The 17,790-nt window shown below is 51.5% G+C and overlaps 1 protein-coding gene across 2 annotated transcripts; it reads left to right on the forward strand.

The window, feature by feature from the left end:
- The first annotated feature begins 3,074 nt into the window (after window positions 1-3,074).
- Window positions 3,075-16,743, forward strand: Dnal4 (dynein axonemal light chain 4). Of its 2 annotated transcripts, none has more exons than XM_050165619.1 (4): window positions 3,075-3,177; window positions 13,050-13,257; window positions 14,540-14,623; window positions 15,731-16,743. In XM_050165619.1, the coding sequence occupies exons 2-4, from the start codon at window positions 13,189-13,191 to the stop codon at window positions 15,893-15,895; spliced, it is 318 nt and encodes a 105-aa protein (XP_050021576.1). In that variant the 5' UTR covers window positions 3,075-3,177; window positions 13,050-13,188; the 3' UTR covers window positions 15,896-16,743. The 2 variants fall into 2 exon arrangements, with proteins under 2 accessions (XP_050021576.1, XP_050021575.1); XM_050165618.1 differs by lacking the exon at window positions 3,075-3,177 and adding an exon at window positions 10,806-10,938.
- Window positions 16,744-17,790: the final 1,047 nt, after the last annotated feature.

Below are 17,790 nucleotides of genomic sequence, written 5' to 3' on the forward strand. Positions count from 1 at the left end.
ACTCATAATATTATTAATATACTAATTCATAATATGCTCAGACAAAAAGCCAGTCTCAAAGACTCCAGAAACTCATACTGAGAATGAAAGTAGAGATATAAATGACTACAAATGCTTGTAAACGATGCAATACACTTTTTGATTTTTCTTTTTTTATATTTGAGTCAGGGTCTTACTTTGTAGCTGCTGATAGGTTTTCTATACCCGGATAACAGGAGGTTTCTCTGCCAGTGCAGTAAATCAGATCAAGCCAAATTTTAAAAAGTATAAGAACAGGTTTAGTTGAGTAAAGTAACTCCCAGGTGAGTTCTCCAGTCCCAGAGATCAAGGCTGGAGAAGCCACAAGCCTGAACTAAAAGCAGGGAGATTATATAGCCTGTAGGTGAGGGGTGGTGACGTGTTTGCCACAAGCTAGGTTTGTGCCCAAGTGTGGTCAAACACTGGAATACTTAGGCAGGGGCGTGGGCTGCTGGCGCTGATAGGGGAGGAAAGTAAAAGAACAATCAGGAGCTAGGACGAGGATGAAGGGAACTGTGGGCGTGGCTAAGAGCCCCTCATACAGTCCTAAAAGAGCCCTTCTCAACGGGGCTCATATCAGGAGCGCTGCTTCCTGGAAGGACATTTTCAGGGTACACATCGCCCACTTACAACCCCAGGAAGTACTGGAACTCTGCTCAATGTGGAAGCAGTGAGAGAGCATCCATGTGCGATTGTTGTCAGTGTGACTAAATACGGGCAGAAGCAGTTTAAGGAAGGAAGTGCAGCCCAGCGTGGTGGCCCACGTCTTTAATCCCAGCACTCGGGAGGCAGAGACAGGAGGATCTCTGCGAGTTCGAGGTCAGCCTGGTCTACAGAGCTAGTTCCAGGAAAACCAGGGCTGTTACATAGAGAAATCCTGTCTCACCCCGCCCCCCCCCAAAAAAAAGAAAAAAAGGAAAAAAAAAAAGAAAAACCCTGACTCCAAAAGAAAGGAAGAAAGGGAGGGAGGGAGGAAGAGAGGGGAGGGAGGAATGTCTCTTCTAGCTCATCATCTGGAAGTATAGTCCATTATGATAGAGAAAACATGGCTCCCTTACATCTTGGTGGCTCCTATAGCGGAGAGGAGAACCGGAAGCAGGGCAGGGCTATAACCCTCAGGCCTGCTCCCCAGCTGCCTGCCAGCTAGGTCTAATATCCCAAAATTCTACAACCAAACAGTGCTACCATCTGGAGATCAAGGGCAAAAACCACAAGCCTATGGGGGCATTTCACATCCAAACCATAACAGCTTGTCAGAAAGCACAGTTAAGTTAAGGAGCAAGGCAAGAGCCTAAGACAGAAGCCAAATTAATTGGAGACCTGGGGGACACAAGAGTGTGAGGTGCCCTGGTAGCCAGTGGCTCTCACTGTTAGTGTGCACAGGGCACACTAAGCAATGCTCCTGCCTCTCCCCATTCCATTGCAGGAGACCCTGGAGACTGCATTGCAAAGCGATCTTCTGTGGTGGAGAATTGTGTGAGGATTCTTGTGGTTGGTGCTGCCAACAGGGAAGATGGGTCCCTGTGAAACAGAGACTAAGAAAGTCTACCGGTTTCCGCTTCTCAGAAGGTCACTGCTAACCACAAGAGAGGAAATTTCCGTGGCATTGTGGGAGTGGAAGCCAGATTGTGGTGGGCAGAAGAATGAAAGGGAGGTGAGAGAGAGAAGATGGCAAACACGGACCCCTTTTGGGAGACGTTTGTATGGGAGACAGAAAGAGCATCCTCCCCCTCAAAGGCTGCCTGTCGTCTCAAGAGAAAGTTGGAAAAGAGAATGAAGGAAATTTGGAGGCTGAGTAAGACTTTCCACAGACCCTCAGAACTTTTCAGGAAGACAGGCTGGGGCTGGCACGAGCAGCAGAATCCACGCTGTCAAGTCTCAAAACAGTCCTGGTGTGTCTGCTCTCAGCCTACAGAGTCAGGTTAGGGTTAGTGCAGCGTTCCAGATCAAAACTTGCTATCGCCTTCCTGGAAGCTTCCCACCAATGACGGTGCTCCGTGTTAACCTCACACCAGGGGGCGATTATGTATCAAACCCCTCCGTCTACTACCCTACTTCCCTCTGTGTCTTCACCCCTACCCACACTACATTGGCTCTGCACCCAGGCCTCCTAGAGCCACTGCCTATTCCCAGGCAACTTATTGTCCCACTCTCATGAGCCTTCTGGTCATCTTGGGCTCTGCCCACTTAGGTGCCACACTTAGAAAAGCCAGTATCCTGCCCTCCATCTATGCTATAGAAGCGTGTGGAATAGAAGACTCTATATCCATTTCTTCTCGTGGCTCTCTTCCTGCTGGACTGTGGCTTCCCCGAAATCAGCACCTTCTAGCCAGGGCTGAGCCTCCTGTAAATGACAGGAGACCGGCCAGTGGAGCTTCACTAATGACGACGTTAAAGTGTAGAGTAAATGTTTAAATTATGGGGTATCCCACTGACCCTTTGATCCATTCTTCTTCCTCGTCACCTTCCTCTCACCCAGCTGCACTAACACTTTTTGGTCATTTCCTCCCTAGAAGAATCAGAAGCAGGTTCGTCACAGTTGCACCTGATGATACAGACCCTAGGGCAAGGTGACTCTGGAGGGTGTGCCCAAGGGAAAGAAAGAGGACCTGGGTTCCTTCTTCGGGGCTATTCCTTGATTCTCTCCTTCTGTTTCTCAAGTTCTACGTATCAGTTCAGACAGGATTACGGATGCTGTTACCTGAAACTACTTTGTTGAGCCTCAAAGAGACAGTTCCTGAAAAGCATTATATAAATTCTGGTTGTTATCAGGTTCTTGAGGTCCTTGTAAAATAGAAGATCAGCGTCACGACACCAACAAACTGCATTTGTCATTTCCAATGACGAAAACTCACAGGGCAATATAGCTTTGCGAAACCTGTTTCTTTCCAAGGACAGCTCCGGCATACTTAAGACGACTATAAACGAGGCCCCGCCTCCCCGGCCTCTAAGCCACGCCCCTCGAATGAGCGCCGGCCTCCTAGGGCCCTCCGGAGTTAATTGGCACTTCTCTACACCAATAATAAGTGAAATTACTGTCAACGTCCGGCGAGGGGATGGGACTTCCGTGCTGGTTGCTAAGACACTCTTGTTCGCTCCTTGACAACCCTGGCGGGGGTGCGCTGGCAGCGTCCTCGGCTCCGGCCCCCGCGGGAGCAGGTGAGGCCGCCGGAGTGCGACGGGCAGCGCGGTGGGGAGGGCTGGCCCGGAGGGATGGAGGGAGGACGCGCCGGGCGGACGAGGCCTGGCCCAGCGCGAGGCCCTGCCTTGATCCCCAGCCTGCGGTTCCCGGCCCAGGACCTCCCCTTTTCCCACGTAGAGGACCGCGGAGCTGGACAGTGACATTGTGCCCTCCCACCCTCACTGTGCAGGCCGCTTCTGCTCACCCACCCTGAGCCCTGTCTAGCTCCGTGCCCTCGTATCCTTCCTGTTCTGACTCACGTAGCGCCTTGTCCTCGCGCCACCCCGCTGCTGGCTGGTGGTCACAGGCGCCCTGTCCTAGACCACTTGGTTTGGAGATTTGGCGACGTCCTGGGACTCTGGGCTGACTATTGCCCGTTGGTGGGAGGGACTCAGTTTCCCCATCTATGAAAGAGACATTAGGTTGAATCGTCGCAAAGGCCTTTTGGACTCGGACTTCCTGGGATGATGTTCTTGGACTCAAGTGTCAACTCCCCGGAGGATGTGTTCTCCCCTTTTGTGTAATGCAAAGAACTTGGCAAACCGAAGTTGGATTCCCACGTGTACGAATCCTGGCAAGTTACCTGAGATCACTCTGGGCGCCAGTCGATAGATCTGTAATCTAAAGCTGTTATTCCAAAGCCTTTGTACAAAGGGCCGAGTCAGTGCAGATTCAGTACTTGCTAGCTTTCTTTTCTTCTGTGTTCCTGTGTGTACACATTCATGTGAAGGCCAGGGGTGAGCATTTGGTGTCTTACTCAGTCACTCTCCACCTTATATAATTTTTTCTTTCCTTTTGTTTGTTTGTTTTCGAGATCGGGTTTCTCTGTGTAGCAGCCCTGGCTGTCCTGGAACTCACTTTGTAGACCAGGCTGGCCTTGAACTCACAGAGATTCGCCTGCCTCTGCCTGCGGTGCTGGAAATAAAAAGGTGTGCACCACAGCCACCTGCCTCTCTCCACCTTATTTTTTGAGGCAGGGTCTCTCATTGATACTCATTGATATTGGGCTAGACAGCTAACGGTCTCTAAGGATCCTTCCAGTTGCCTCTCCAATGCTGGGATCATAGGCACGGTTGCCACGCGCAGCTTTTACACAGTGCTGGGAAGAGAACCCAGGCATTCCTGTAGCAAGCGTTTTACAACGGACCCATCTTCCCAGCCCCCCAGTTTCCTTCCTTTGTCTCTTACTATCTCACACTTTCCCTCCTTGGAGGAACCCAGAGATTTCCTGGGGAACCACTGAGTACCCACGGTCTGCAGATGAACTTCACATATGCTCCCCAGCTTTGATCTCTTTCCTGCACTTTGTGGCTGGGGATTCTTGGCAGGGGTGGAGAAAACTGGAAGAGGCTGATGTGGCGATGTTAGAGTTGGACTCATAGCTTCCCTTTTCCAACCATCCTTGATTCCGTCATCTCCTACTCCTGATCAGATGTCTCCATTTGCATTTTGCCAGCTGCTAAAATCAAGCTGGTCTGCTTGTCTGCCTGTCCATCTGGTCTACCTGGCTTTCTCCATGCTCTGCCAGGCCTGCTCAACGTAGTTGAACTGAGTTATCAAATTGTCTTGATTCTGTCTCCATGGGGGTTTCACATCCTTTCTGTTCCCGAGGCTGCCATCCTGGTCCAGGTCTTTAATGCCTGTCATAGGGGCTATCACTGTAGCTTCCTAACTGCTGCCCCTAACAACCTAAGTCACCACTGTGCTACCAGCCTCCAGGAAAGCTCCACGAAGCTAGGCACTACGGTAGTGCGTCCTGCAGTCCTAGTGTTTGGGAGGCCTCAGCAGTTCAAGGTCATCCTCAGTTGCTCAGTGAGTTCAAGGCCAGCCTGTGTTTATGTGAAAGCCCATCTCAAAAAACAAAACCCACACTTTTTATGCCTGGGTTTTAGGGTCCTCTGTACTTCCACAGCCCAGACCCTTTTGTTCCCTGCTCAACTGTGCTCTGTCGCCAGTCCCAGGAAACCTTGAACTTTCTCTTGAAACCTGTGCATTGCCTCTCTGCCTAGAGAGCCTCCCCATGCCTGCTTGGCTGGATTCTCTCTCGCCAGTGCTAATGTCTGTGCGCCCCTTCACTCTGAGCGCCTCTGTGCGCCCCTTCACTCTGAGCTCCTCTATGCTCCCCTTCACTCTGAGCTCCTCTGTGCTCCCCTTCACTCTGAGCTCCTCTGTGCGCCCCTTCACTCTGAGCTCCTCTATGCTCCCCTTCACTCTGAGCTCCTCTGTGCTCCCCTTCACTCTGAGCTCCTCCGTGCTCCCCTTCACTCTGAGCTCCTCTCAATGTCCCCCCCCAGTTCTCTTCCTCCTCTTTCATGTCTTTCTGCCGTGGATCATAACTCCTGGGTCAGTTTTCACATGTGCTGGAAACCCATGATGGCCGTGCTGCTTCTTGCTTAGTTGTGGAGGTGTCAAAAGCATAGTCTTGAAGTCGTGTGTACTTGGGGTGGGACCCGGCCCTCACCTCTCAGCTGGGTGGAAAGTCACTCTGCTTTGCTCAGGCCATATGCTCATTGGTAACAGGGGGAATAGTACCTGTCTGACAGGTTTTTTATTTTGGGTGGGGTATGAATTTTTGAGAGCCTGTATGTAGAATTTCTCTCTTGGTCTCTGGCTGAAGATGAGTATTAAGTAAATATATGTTTTTTAAAATGTTGTGCGGGTGTATACATGTTCATGTTTTGGAGTGCCTGTTTGTACATGTATATGGAGGCCAGAGATGGATGGCGTGTATTTTTCTCAATCACTCTCCACCTGGATTGCAGGCACACAGCAGAACATCCAGCCACCTCTGGGTGTGTGCACTTGTGAGTGAGGGGAAAGAGGGTGTGCGCATGCACATGCACCCCCAGTGGTGTGGAAGTCAAAGGACAACTTTTGGGAGCTGTGTCTCTTTCCACTCGGGTTCCGAGGATTTCACTCAGGTTGCCGGGACTGATTAGCATGCACCTTTACCCATGGAGCATCCCTGCAGCGCTGCCAGCTTTTCCTGTAGGTGCTGGGGCTCTGAACGCAAGTCCTCAAACTGCCGCAGCAGACCACACTGAGCCGTCCCAGCTCCAGTGTTGAGTATTATTGGATGGTTGTGAAAGGACCTCTCCCCTCCCATGGGGGGGGGGAACATAATTTAATTCCATTTTGGTTATTTTTTGGACTTGTGCCGTGTGCCTGACACACTAGACTGCTCATTCTGGGACAGCAAAGGAGACTGAAGTCCCTGAGCTCAGGGTCTCTGGACTCACGACACATGGTGGAGTCGTGATCACTTGTAAGGTGTAAAGGCTGATTAGCAATTGTCAGTGGTTTCCTAGGAGATAAACCAGAGCTGCCTGCAATTCGAGCCTGTGATAATGTCACTTTTAATTCCTTACACTCAAATCTGTTGTGCTGAGTGCGGAAGAAGTGGGGAGGGAGCCTACATAACCCGTCTGTGGGCAGCTGTCTTCATGCCGTGGCTACCATGATTATGACTTTTCATTACTTGTCTCTTAACGAAAATGTTTGGGATTGCCTCTAAAATTGGGTATGTCCATGGGGGTGTACCATGTGAGTCACTGTCGTTTAGCATGAGGTGTTGGACAAAGAAAATGTTGAGTCGCCTAGCTCAACAAGTCAACAGATGTCTCTCTTAATTCCACCTCTCCCCCTCTCCATGATCAAAGCATAAAGAAGTTTTCGCTGGACTTCAGTGTAATTGAGAATAAGCAAAGACCTTTTAAAGCAAACGAGACAGCTTCTGTACGTGTAGTCCTCTTTTTAAGGACTGCAGTTATCCCAGCTGTCAACCCATCTCTTGTGTAGAGCAGATGATGGCCTACTGCCCGCCTACCTCCATCCCTCGCCTCTTCCTTCCTTCCTTCCTTCCTTCCTTCCTTCCTTCCTTCCTTCCTTCCTTCCTTCCTTTTTTTCTTAAGTGAACATTTCTTAAGACAAGGTCTCATGCTAGCCAGTGGTGGTGGCAGCGGCAGCACACACCTTTAATCCCAGAAGGTAGAGGCAGAGGCAGGTGGATCTCTATGAGTTTAAGGCCAGCCTAGTCTACAGAGTGAGTTCCAGGACAGCCAATGTTACTCAGAAAAACCCTGTCTTGGATAAAACCAAGGGGTTGGGGGAAGGGAAAGACAAGGTCTCACTCTGTTGCCTTGTTTGATCTGAAACCCATTGTGCAGGCCAGACTGGCTTCTAAGTGCAGGGATTACAGGCATGTGCCACTACACCCAGCAAGATGATGGATTTCTGATGCCCTTACAGTCAAATTGGAGAATGGCAGCCCTGGGTTTGTTTTCACTCTGGCCTGACCTGGGTAACCCAGGCCTTTAGGGAACCCGATCTCACTGCTCGTGTCCCTGAACCCTTCTCCTCCTCATCTTGTCAGCTTTGTTGTTTGTTTCCAGAGGCAGAGGGTCAACATGTCAAAAACAGGGATGTGATGACCAAGGTACACAGTGCATGTCCCTTGTCCCTGGTGTGGCTGTATGGGAGGCACAGAGAAACCACAGGTTTACCAAACAGAGCTACTGTAGGTATTTCTTGTGCAAGCATAAACCTGGTTGCCCACAATTTAAAGCATATGTTGTTTTTAATGTGTCAGATTTTCTCACTATCAATGGTCAAATTAATAATCTGCATAAAGAGATAAATAAAATCTCAAGTGACCTTTGAATAGCTGTCCTAGTTAAAATGACTTCCCCCTTTCTTTGGTCCTCTGTTAGCTGTTCTCACAATTCTCTTATGCTTGCTATACTAGAAGAGCAATGCAGGCAAGGCGTTCAACCTTGGCCTCTAGTACAGACACAATTTTCTCCTTAAAACCTAAAAGAGGAGGAGATGTGAGAAGCACAGAGGTCTTTGTGCTCACAAATGAGCACAAGGGGAAACTGGGATTTTAAACACACAGGGTTGCTTCTTCAAAGAAAGGGATGCAAACCTAGTATCCCACCCAAAAGGCTGGGAGCAGATGTGGCTAATAGCCTGGGGACCTTCACGCTATCTGTGTAGCTGAGACCACACTGGATCCTCCCCAAAACGCTTCTCATGAGCTTGTCAATCTAGAGCCCTTCTTTCTGGAAGACATCCCATGTGCTTTGCAGAGAGTTTTGATGTAGTCATATCTTAAGCTTTGTTGTAAACACATGGGATTGAGTTAAATTATGACCAGGAAAATCTCACCGGCTGTGCTGTCCTCAAAAATACCTAAAATATACCACTTCAGGTCAGACTCGAGAAGTTTGAACCAACACCCGGTACTTAGTCATATTGAACCTAAGTACTTTCTTACCTCCTGCAGATCATTACTCTGCTGGCCGAGGTGCTTGCAGAGACCCCCAAATGGGTAGAGGCAGGAGGCAGGCACAGATAGGTGACTGAGCTGATGCCAATATTGAAATTATTTCTTCCAAGGAATAAAGCATGATAAAGTCGAGAGGATGGATCTGGACTCAGATCCTGGCTCTGCAAATGCTGGCTGTTCACTCTTGGGCCAGCTACCAAGCCTTCCTGAGCACTAGGTGCCTGATTCTCCCCCTCCCCTAAGAGCTGGAAGCCAGTTCACTGGGGAGCTCCTTTAGTGTTGAGATGAAGCAATGAATATGAAGGTGAAGGTAGAATGTAGTCACACCCCCACCACAATTGGCCAGCCCAGGTTTCGCTGATGTCCTCGTGACTCTCTTCTTCCAGTGCTGAAGTCGAGGCTGACCCGCAGTGCGAATGGGGAAACGATGGTGTGTGACCCAGATGCTTAAATACATGATTGGCTCCTATGAAGAAAGATAGCAAAGTTCCTCTTCCTGACACCCCAGAAACAGGTGCTGGTCCTTACTGTGAGGTAGAGCCTGCTTGGCCCACTTCCAGATTCAAAGTTGAGCCTTAGGGGCAGGAGTAGTAGCCAGGATCAGAACAGATGTGAATTCAGACCCACCCGAAGAGTGTCTTTGGAAAGACCATGACACACTCCAAAAGGGTCCTGCAGTCTCTTGGTTATGTAGTGGGTTATAAGCCTAAGGGCCAAGGATGTTCCAAGTATTAAGTGTCATCACATAAGCACATGCACACAGGTACATATATGCATGTGTGCTCATTCATGTGCACACACACACAATCTCCCCACACACATACATACATAGGCATGCACATACACAGTTGGTAGATGCTTTTAACTTTACTTCCCAGAGACCATGTATTTTCCCCAAACCTCCCCCACACTCTAACCCTCTTAAAGATTCTCCTCTAATACTTAAGAAACAAAGTAACAAAAAAGAAACAAAGTACCAAACGGTGACTTGTTCTCCTTTCACAGTGAGCAAGACCTTCCAGACAGGCACACTGGCTTTGAAAAGGCAATGGGGCAGCCCTGTGTGTACCTCTTGAATGGGGCTATGAAGAGCACTAAAGGAATCCTAGAGGGAGAGCCAGTTCATGCTGGGCCAGATGCTGACCGTGGCACACTTACATTATTAAAAAGTGTGGTTTGGTCGGAGGAGCCTCTCTCAGGCACATGCTCATTCACATGGGAGATTGGTAAAGTTATTAGAGCCCCAGTTGTGCTATTTTAGGTAGCACCCGTTTAGCAGGGTGTGCTAATCATGGCCGAATGAGTGCAGCTGCACCAGAATGATACAGGGTCATGAAACTGCCTTCCCTTTCTGTGTGGAAGCTGCCATCTACAACACTTCCTCTTCCTCTGTAAGTCTTCCCTGTTTGGGACTGCTGGGAGAACAGGAGGGGATCAGGAACGCTCTTGTGTTCGTGGACCATGGTCCAGAGCATACGTGGTTGAATAACGCTGGCTGGGTCCTGGCCGGAGGGACCACACTCCTAAAGAGCAGAACATGGGGAGCTACAGGGCACTGGGGGTCATACCACTCAGACAACGCTGTGTTAGTCTGCCAAGAATGAGGAAGCCATCTTCAAGAAGCCCAGGCCTGGCTGTGGCCCCTTATTCATGGCTCGAAAGCCGAGGAAGTAGGCAGAAGTCTGTTGTAATGTAGAAAAGCAGTGTGCGAGAGAAATGTCATGCGACAGAGGTCAGGTGGAGGGTTTTTTTATTGGGGGAAAGTGAGTGGGAAATGGGGGAGGGGAGAGGGGAGAGGGGAGACTGGCCTCTGGGGACTGGAGTGGCAGAAGAAAGAGAAAGAGACAGGCAGACAGAGAAAGGGGGGAGATGAGAGGTGGGCAGGGCCCTTTTAAACGGGAACGTGGTGAATGTGCACAGGAGGTGCTCTTAGTGGCTACAGCTGAGGATGTATACCCCAAGGTCAGGCCAGTACAGTTGCCTGAATACTAAGAAATGTTACCTACCCCGGCATCTAGACCTCAGTGTTTCATTGATTTGTTGACTTATGTTTCCATTTTGCAGCTTTACGGACAGAACTCAAGACCTTGCACCTGCTAAGCAAGTGCTTTTTCCCTTAGCCGTCCCTGCAGCCCCTGTCTGACTTGGCGTCCTCCACTCCATGCTCCGGCTCCCTGGAACTATCCTAGGCCTTTCTCCCTCTTCATTCTTGAAGAGCAACTCTGGTAGCCTATGAAGTTCTGTGACCTCCCACAGATTCTGTTTTGAGGCCAATATAGATATGATTGCCTTGAGGTTGGTGTGCACCACGGGTTCTGTGTTCCCTCCTGTCCTCTCCTGGCAGCCTTTCTTAGCTCTGAAGATGAATCAACTTGAGTTGAAACACTTAAGTGGAAGATGCTGGAGCAGCTGCTTCCACACTTTAAGTCGTTCCCACTTGGGATTCTCGGAGGTAAACAAAGTGGAAAGCCCTGGCACCCCCTGCCATACCGCCTTGGTGAAGGTGGCTGAGGAGGCAATAGCATGGTGTTACTAAAGCTAAGAACACAGGATGGGCTGGGCGACAGGCTTTCGTACTAGTGAGCAGAGATGAATGGCCCTTTGGATTTTGAGGAACAAGAAACCTGACCAGAAAGTGCAGTGAGACTGTGCTTGGTAAACAGCCAGCACATATGTAGAGACAAACAAAACCCGCTGAAACCCAAGTTGTACAAATGCCCAGACTTAGAAGATAAGTGGAGCCATCTGTCCTCTGGAGAATCAGAAAACACCAGTTTCGTGGAGTGGTGGAGTCGGTGCCAAGCTTTGAGCCTTGCCTGAGGATGCCCACCAATGGTGTGGCCCTGGGGGTGGCTGCAGCATCAGGGAGGCTGTGATCTAGGAGCACAGTGCAGCCTGGAAAGAGTATCCAGAAAGCTCAGTGCTCAGCCAGGCCAGATGGCAGTCACCCTAGGATGATGAGCACTGGGAGGGGAGGTGCCACACTTGTGGTCAAGTGTGCAGCAAGGGCCCATGTGTGTGCATGAAGTGAGGGAGCGGCTCTAGGGCAATGCTGTAGCCAGTGGCTCTCCTCTCTGCTGAGCTGAGTGACCTCAGGCCAGAGGTTGCAGCTCTTCTGGCACCATACCCGGGCTCTAACTTCTGCTGCCATCACCTAAAGTTCTGCATAAAGACTAAGTGCAGGGAATGGGGGCTAGTGCATGGCAGTTAATCCGTATCACCTCCTTTATCACCCATTGGCCAGGTGCCTTATTCCCAGCCATTTGTAGACTGAAGCAGGAGGATCATTTGAGACCAGAAACTCCAAGCAGGCTTGGAAAACTACTGTCTCATAATCTACATACCTCTTGGTTACTATGCTGACCATCTTGGGGTTCAGTGGCCATGCAGTGAAATTAAGCTTATTATAAATTTAAGAAATGTGGCTGAACCAGGCAGTGGTAGCACACCTTTAATCCCAGCACTCAGGAGGCAGAGGTGGACAGATCTCTGTGAGTTCAAGGCCAGCTTGGTCTACAGAACAAGTTCCTGGACAGCCAGAGTGCTTACACAGAGAAACGCTGTCCTGAAAAACAAAACAAAAAAAAGGAACAACAACAACAAAAGATTCTGCTGTGATGTGTGACCTCATTTGTCAGTGTAAATTGCAGAAAGATTGTCATCACAGTGATTTATACTCATGCATGTCAGGGCCTCTGAGAGAAAGCCCTTTGATTTCATTCTTGGGTGCATGAAACTGGGGTAAAGAAGCATCGTGACTTCTGCAGGGCTGGTGGTCATTTCGGGTGTAGTCCATCTGTTTGTGAAAAGCTCTGCCTGTCATTAGTTGCCTAGATCTGGTGGGGAGGGGCTTGTGTGTATTTAAGAGTCTAGAAACCCTGTCTCAAAAAAACCCTGTCTCATTGAGTCCCCTGTGAGCCAGAGGAAGGAGAGACAGCCATTGACCAGGTGACACCCACATGCCTGGCTCTGTGTGCTGGTCCACATGCCTTGTTTCATTGAGCTCCCTGCCACGGATGTGGCTCCAGTCACTCATGAGAACTCCTTTGTCCCAGGTCAGTGGCTGAACCAGTGCCTGGACCTCCCAGCTCCTGGACCAGCTAGACAGGATCCGGTGGCTCTGGGGAGAGCAGGCAGGGACTATCAAGGCACCAGTGTGCCACGAAAGCTACCATGCAACATTGTTCCTGTTCTGCAGAGCAGGGTCCTGCAGAAGGGACCCCTCCCTTGGTGACAGGCCCAAATTGTCAGTGGCTACCTGTGCATTTGGCTTCCTTAGTACCAGACAGACTGTCATGGCACTCAGAAGCTGTCCTTGCTAATTGGTAGCTGTCGGCTCCATCCCTGGCCTGGCCCACAATCAGTATCTGTCTTGACAATGACAGTGTGTTCTTGCAGCATCTCGGGTTGACTCACCCTCCGTCTGCAGACTTGCTGGCCATTTGGGAAAGGAGGCAGAGGCGTTGAGATGGGGAGGTGTCAGATTGTCACTGAGACATTTCTAATTTGTGATGTGTGGTTTTGAAGCCAACTCTTCCCTCCTGCTTTTCCTGTTCTTTGCAGCACCCCTTGGGGAAAGACATTTTCTGCTCCTGCTAAGTTGGCAAGGCCTGCTTCCCGAGCCTCCTGAGCAGCGTGACTGCTGGGCCCAGCGCCTCCTGAACGTCCCACCCTCTCCTCCTGAGGGCACACTGGGAGAATCATGGGAGAGACAGAAGGGAAGAAAGAGGAGGCTGACTATAAGCGGCTGCAGACTTTCCCCCTGGTCAGGGTAAGCCTGGGGAGGGAGGAAAGTGGCCACTAGGCCCCACAGTCTGCAAGGGGGTGGAGCTTGCAGTCTGCAGGAAGAGGGCTCTGCTGGCTCCAACCCAAACATCCTACAGTCACAGTGATTCATTCTTTCATCCATTCATTCATTCACCAAGTTAGTTCAGGCCACCTGCTGTCTGCCAAGCATGGTCTAGACACTGTGGAGATGATGGCAAACAAGGCCATGACGGTCCGGGCTGTGCAAAAGGACACAGCAGCAGGCTTTAAGTGCTGCAGAGAAGAGCTGCCACCGAGGCCCGCTCTTGCAAGAAATCAGTTCAGTGACCCTCATCAAGTTAGGTGGCAGGCCTTGCAGGAACCCGAGGAAAGACCTGCCCCTCAGAGAAGCAGGAGGCACAGGAGACTTAGTGGGACAAGTTTGGCATCATCAACTTGAGCCCCTGAGGAGTGGCAGATGGGGGGGGGGTCAGAGCGAGGGTGGGGCTAGTCTGTGTAGGCCTGGCTGGCAGCTGTGAGAGAAACCTGGTGAGGAATGTGGATTCTGTCCAGAGGTTCAGAGAGCTGTGAGGGGCAGAAGTTGTAGGTGACATTATCTGTGTCCTTAGCTAATCACTCTCACTGTAGTTAGGAGAGCCGACCCAGAGGGAGTGCTAAGCCTGCTGTTGCCCTCCCGGTGATGGGAGTGGAGGCCAAGCTGCTCACTGGGGGTGGTATCTGGGTGGGCCAGAGTCAAGAAAAGGTCCTTGTTCCCAAGAAGAGCAGGTTTGAGGGGAAACTGGGAGATGTTTGAGCAAACCGAGTGCGGTTCACCGGGTGGTGGGACCTGGGAGTCTAGAGCCCGAGGAGGGCGAGAAGATATGGAGCCCTCCCTCCCCTTTGGAAGGCACAGCTGCTGGAAGGACTTTGCTGGAGAGGGAGAGGATGAAGACAGGCCCGAGCGTCCATATGGGAGGAGGAGGAACCTGGCTAACTGCCTGAGAAAAGAACCAAGGAGTGGCCCGGCTCTGAAGGAGAGCCCACTTCTCATGCTGGGCTCCTCCCACACATGTTCCTTGGTAGGAACATGGACCCTTGCAGAGGGGCATGGGCCCCAGACCACGCAGTCATACAACACACGCGCTCCGCCCCAGCTGTAGGTCCCAGTCAGGGATAAACCACTACCCAGGACTGGGCAAGGGAAGCCACCTAGTGTCTGTGCCTTAAGCTTAAGACCGAGAGGCTGGCCAGAAAGGCCAGGTCGCGGGCTAAGCCTCTCTCTGTTTGTCACCCTGCCCTGTCTCTAGCACTCGGACATGCCAGAGGAGATGCGAGTGGAGACCATGGAGCTTTGTGTCACAGCCTGTGAGAAATTCTCCAACAACAACGAGGTATTGCCATCAGTGCAGGCGGCCCTCGTGCCTCTGGTGACCCTGTGTGTGATAGAGGGGCTCCAGAGCCCTGTAGCCAGCTCCAGAGTCCTGCCAGGACAAAGCTAGAGCCTTGCTTGGGAGTGGTCACTGTTCTGGAAGGCCAGTGAGAGAAGAGGTCGGTTCTAGCCAGGGTACCAAGGGCCACACCAGCCCCAGAGGGAGGGAAGCCAGCAGGGTCTCATACCACCTCTGTCCCCAGACTCAAGTGGGTTATTGGCTAGGGCATCTTTCTGGGCTCCATCCCAGCCATGAGCAGAGGTCTGCCAGGCATTCATCCATGAATTCATCCATCCATTCTGAAAGGGTGGAGTCCCAGCTCAGCCACAGGTTGCTGCGGGTCTTGGGAATATGGCCCCAGGTATAAGCCCAGCAGTACCATTCATGAGGCTGTGGTGTGCAAGGAAGCAGTGTTATGGCCGTATCCTGTCTGCACCCTTCCCTCGCTGTGTTCTCAAGACAAGCCATTTCTCAGCTCTGAACATGGAGCCCTAGTCTGTAGGCTAGGGGTGGTGGTGCCTCTTTCCTGAGCCACTGAGGTGATGGGGACCCGGTGCTCAGTGTTCCTAAACCTCTTCATGCTGAAGGAAGCTTTGGAAAGAGCCTCCATGGGCAGTGGAATACCATTGCTGTGACTGGGGTCTTCCTGGGACCTGCCACACTTGCTGATCACAGCGTCCCTCAGGGCACCCCTCAGGGCCCATGTTGTGCCCTCACACTTTGTTTTTTCCTCTGGTCTCTACAACAGCCCTGTGCCCTGTTTTACTGGTTCACAGCTGAGGATGTTGGTGCTGGTCTGGAACCCAGAGTGATACAGCCAGCCCTCAGCCCAGGCTTCCTCAAGCCTCCATTTCTTCCTGCTGGCCCCAGTTCCTTCCTGATGAGGTGTCCAGGTGCTGTTCCCATGTCATAGCCCTGCAGGAGGTGCTGCCCAGGGCCATCTGTGCTGATGCTGCAGGCGGGCGCAGCAGCCATTTTCTGCGTAGAGCTCAGAGCCAGGCTTCTCCTTCCCGGTGTGGGAACTGGCTTGTACCTATCACTGCCCCTGACTGGCACCTTTCCTTCCAGAGTGCTGCAAAGATGATCAAGGAGACAATGGACAAGAAGTTCGGCTCCTCCTGGCATGTGGTGATCGGCGAGGGCTTTGGGTTCGAGATCACCCATGAGGTGAAGAACCTCCTGTACCTGTACTTCGGGGGAACCCTGGCTGTGTGTGTGTGGAAGTGCTCCTGACAGCACCCACAGCTCTCCTGCCTCTCCTCTGGGCTGGGGAGCAGCCCTAGGCAGAGCCTGGCTCCTGCAAGGAGAGTACAGAGTTTTTTTTGCCCTTGTGTACCAGTTTCCTGAGCCACATCCAGGTGTGAATTTTGTGACATCTCCACTCCCAGGCTCTCCATTGTCTCCCTCTGAGTCCTGAGCTGTGCACAGGCTTCTCTGTGTGCATGAGGGGTGGGATTGTGTGACGGGTGAAGGGGGTGAGGTCATGGCATTTTTCTCCTTGAAATGGACTGGTCCCACCCTCCATCCCAGGAGCCCAAAGCCCTTCTGCCCCCAGGACTGCTGGGAAGTATCTCCTCTCATGAGACACAGGACACTTCTCTCCTTGTCATTGGGGAAGAGATTCCCTCTCCCTTCCCCAGCCTAACCCAGAGCTGAACAAACCACCATTTCTTACTGGACCAGCAGTTCATAGCCCTGGCTTTGGCATGAGGATCACACAGTCTTCCTGTCCCCTTCTCTCTCCCAGCCCGGGCCACACATCCATAGCACCTCCATCATATCAGCTGCATGGCTGAGAGCTGGGCCATGGTGCAGAGCGAGTTCTCAAGCTGTTGCTGAACTCCGGTGAGACACCTGGGCCAGGAGTGCGCTCACCGTGAGGCCCCCTTAGCAGGGAACCTGGCCTGCCAGGACTTCATCAGGGACCGCATGCTCTTTGTACTTCTTACCTTGCTGGCTTTTCTAGATTCTTTTTGAGTGTGGGGAGAAGGGTTTTAGTAGAAGGGTGAACCATATTTTACACAGCAGTCTTATTTATATAAACGTCTTGGTTTTTACAATTAAAATGACTAAAAGCTAAACTTAGTCTATGGTGTACTGAAGTATCCTGGAAGAAGGGCTCTGGGCTGCCCTACTCAGCCTGCATGTTCAGTTGTAACCCTGGACAGTGGTGCAACAAAGACCAGTGCTCCTGGCGGGGGTGTGTGTGCTTGTGTGTGTATGTGCACATGTGTGCACACATGCGCAGGCCTGGAGAAGCGGCGCCAAAGCCATCTGGGCAGATGTGAGGAGCAGGAACTAGCCCTCCTGGATTAGGTGGGAGAGTTCCTTCGCCCCATTGGGGTTGCTGCCAGAGAGATGGGCAACCCTGTGCATGGGACTGGAAGGGGTGACCAGGTGCGGTGGTGCAGGAGGCATTGAGGGGGCTCCAGCCTGGGATAGCTGTGGCTGATCGGTACCTGCTTTGCATCTGTTCTCCCCTTAGTCTGCCTCATGGGGGTGCTGGCAAGTGAGGCCGGTTTAGCAGTAGCCAAGGTAGCGTAGTGGCTGGGATTATGGGTTCCAAGGTCCCCAGATCTGGTTCTTCTGTTATGTTCTAGGCCACCGCAGTTTTGTCTGTAGAGTGGGCATGACACTTGCCTGCAGAGGATGTGTGGCCACTGACAGGCAGGTAGATGATAGGGCACCATAGCAGGGTGCTTTCTTGGACAGTCCTCCTCGACTCCTTTTTCCTCCTCACAGTGTGTGGAAAGATAATTAGTTTAAGGGTAAAAGCTAAAGAGATGTTGTCATGGCTATTAATCAAGTGTCCCTCCCTGCTTCCCCCACCTGAAATCATAGTTTACTACTTAATGAACCCTCTGATGTTAGCTTTAATTCTCGACACCGCCTGGAACCACCTGGGAAGCGCCTCAGTGAGGGACTGTCTCCTGTCTGTGGGAGGCGTCTCAAGTTAACTGATGCAGAAAGACCCAGCCTACTGTGGGTGGCACCAGTCCTAGGAAAGGGGCCCTGAACTGTGTAGAGAGTGGAGAACCCGAGTGAAGCTCAAGCAAGCGAGCCTGTCTGCTCTTGACTGGATGTGATGGGATTGGTGCTTCAGCCTCCCCACAGTGACTATAACCTGG

Source organism: Alexandromys fortis, unplaced genomic scaffold (assembly GCF_014885135.2).
Source record: "Alexandromys fortis isolate MF-2015 unplaced genomic scaffold, M_Fortis_MF-2015_v1.1 scaffold_157, whole genome shotgun sequence".
Taxonomy (NCBI): Eukaryota; Metazoa; Chordata; class Mammalia; order Rodentia; family Cricetidae; genus Alexandromys; species Alexandromys fortis.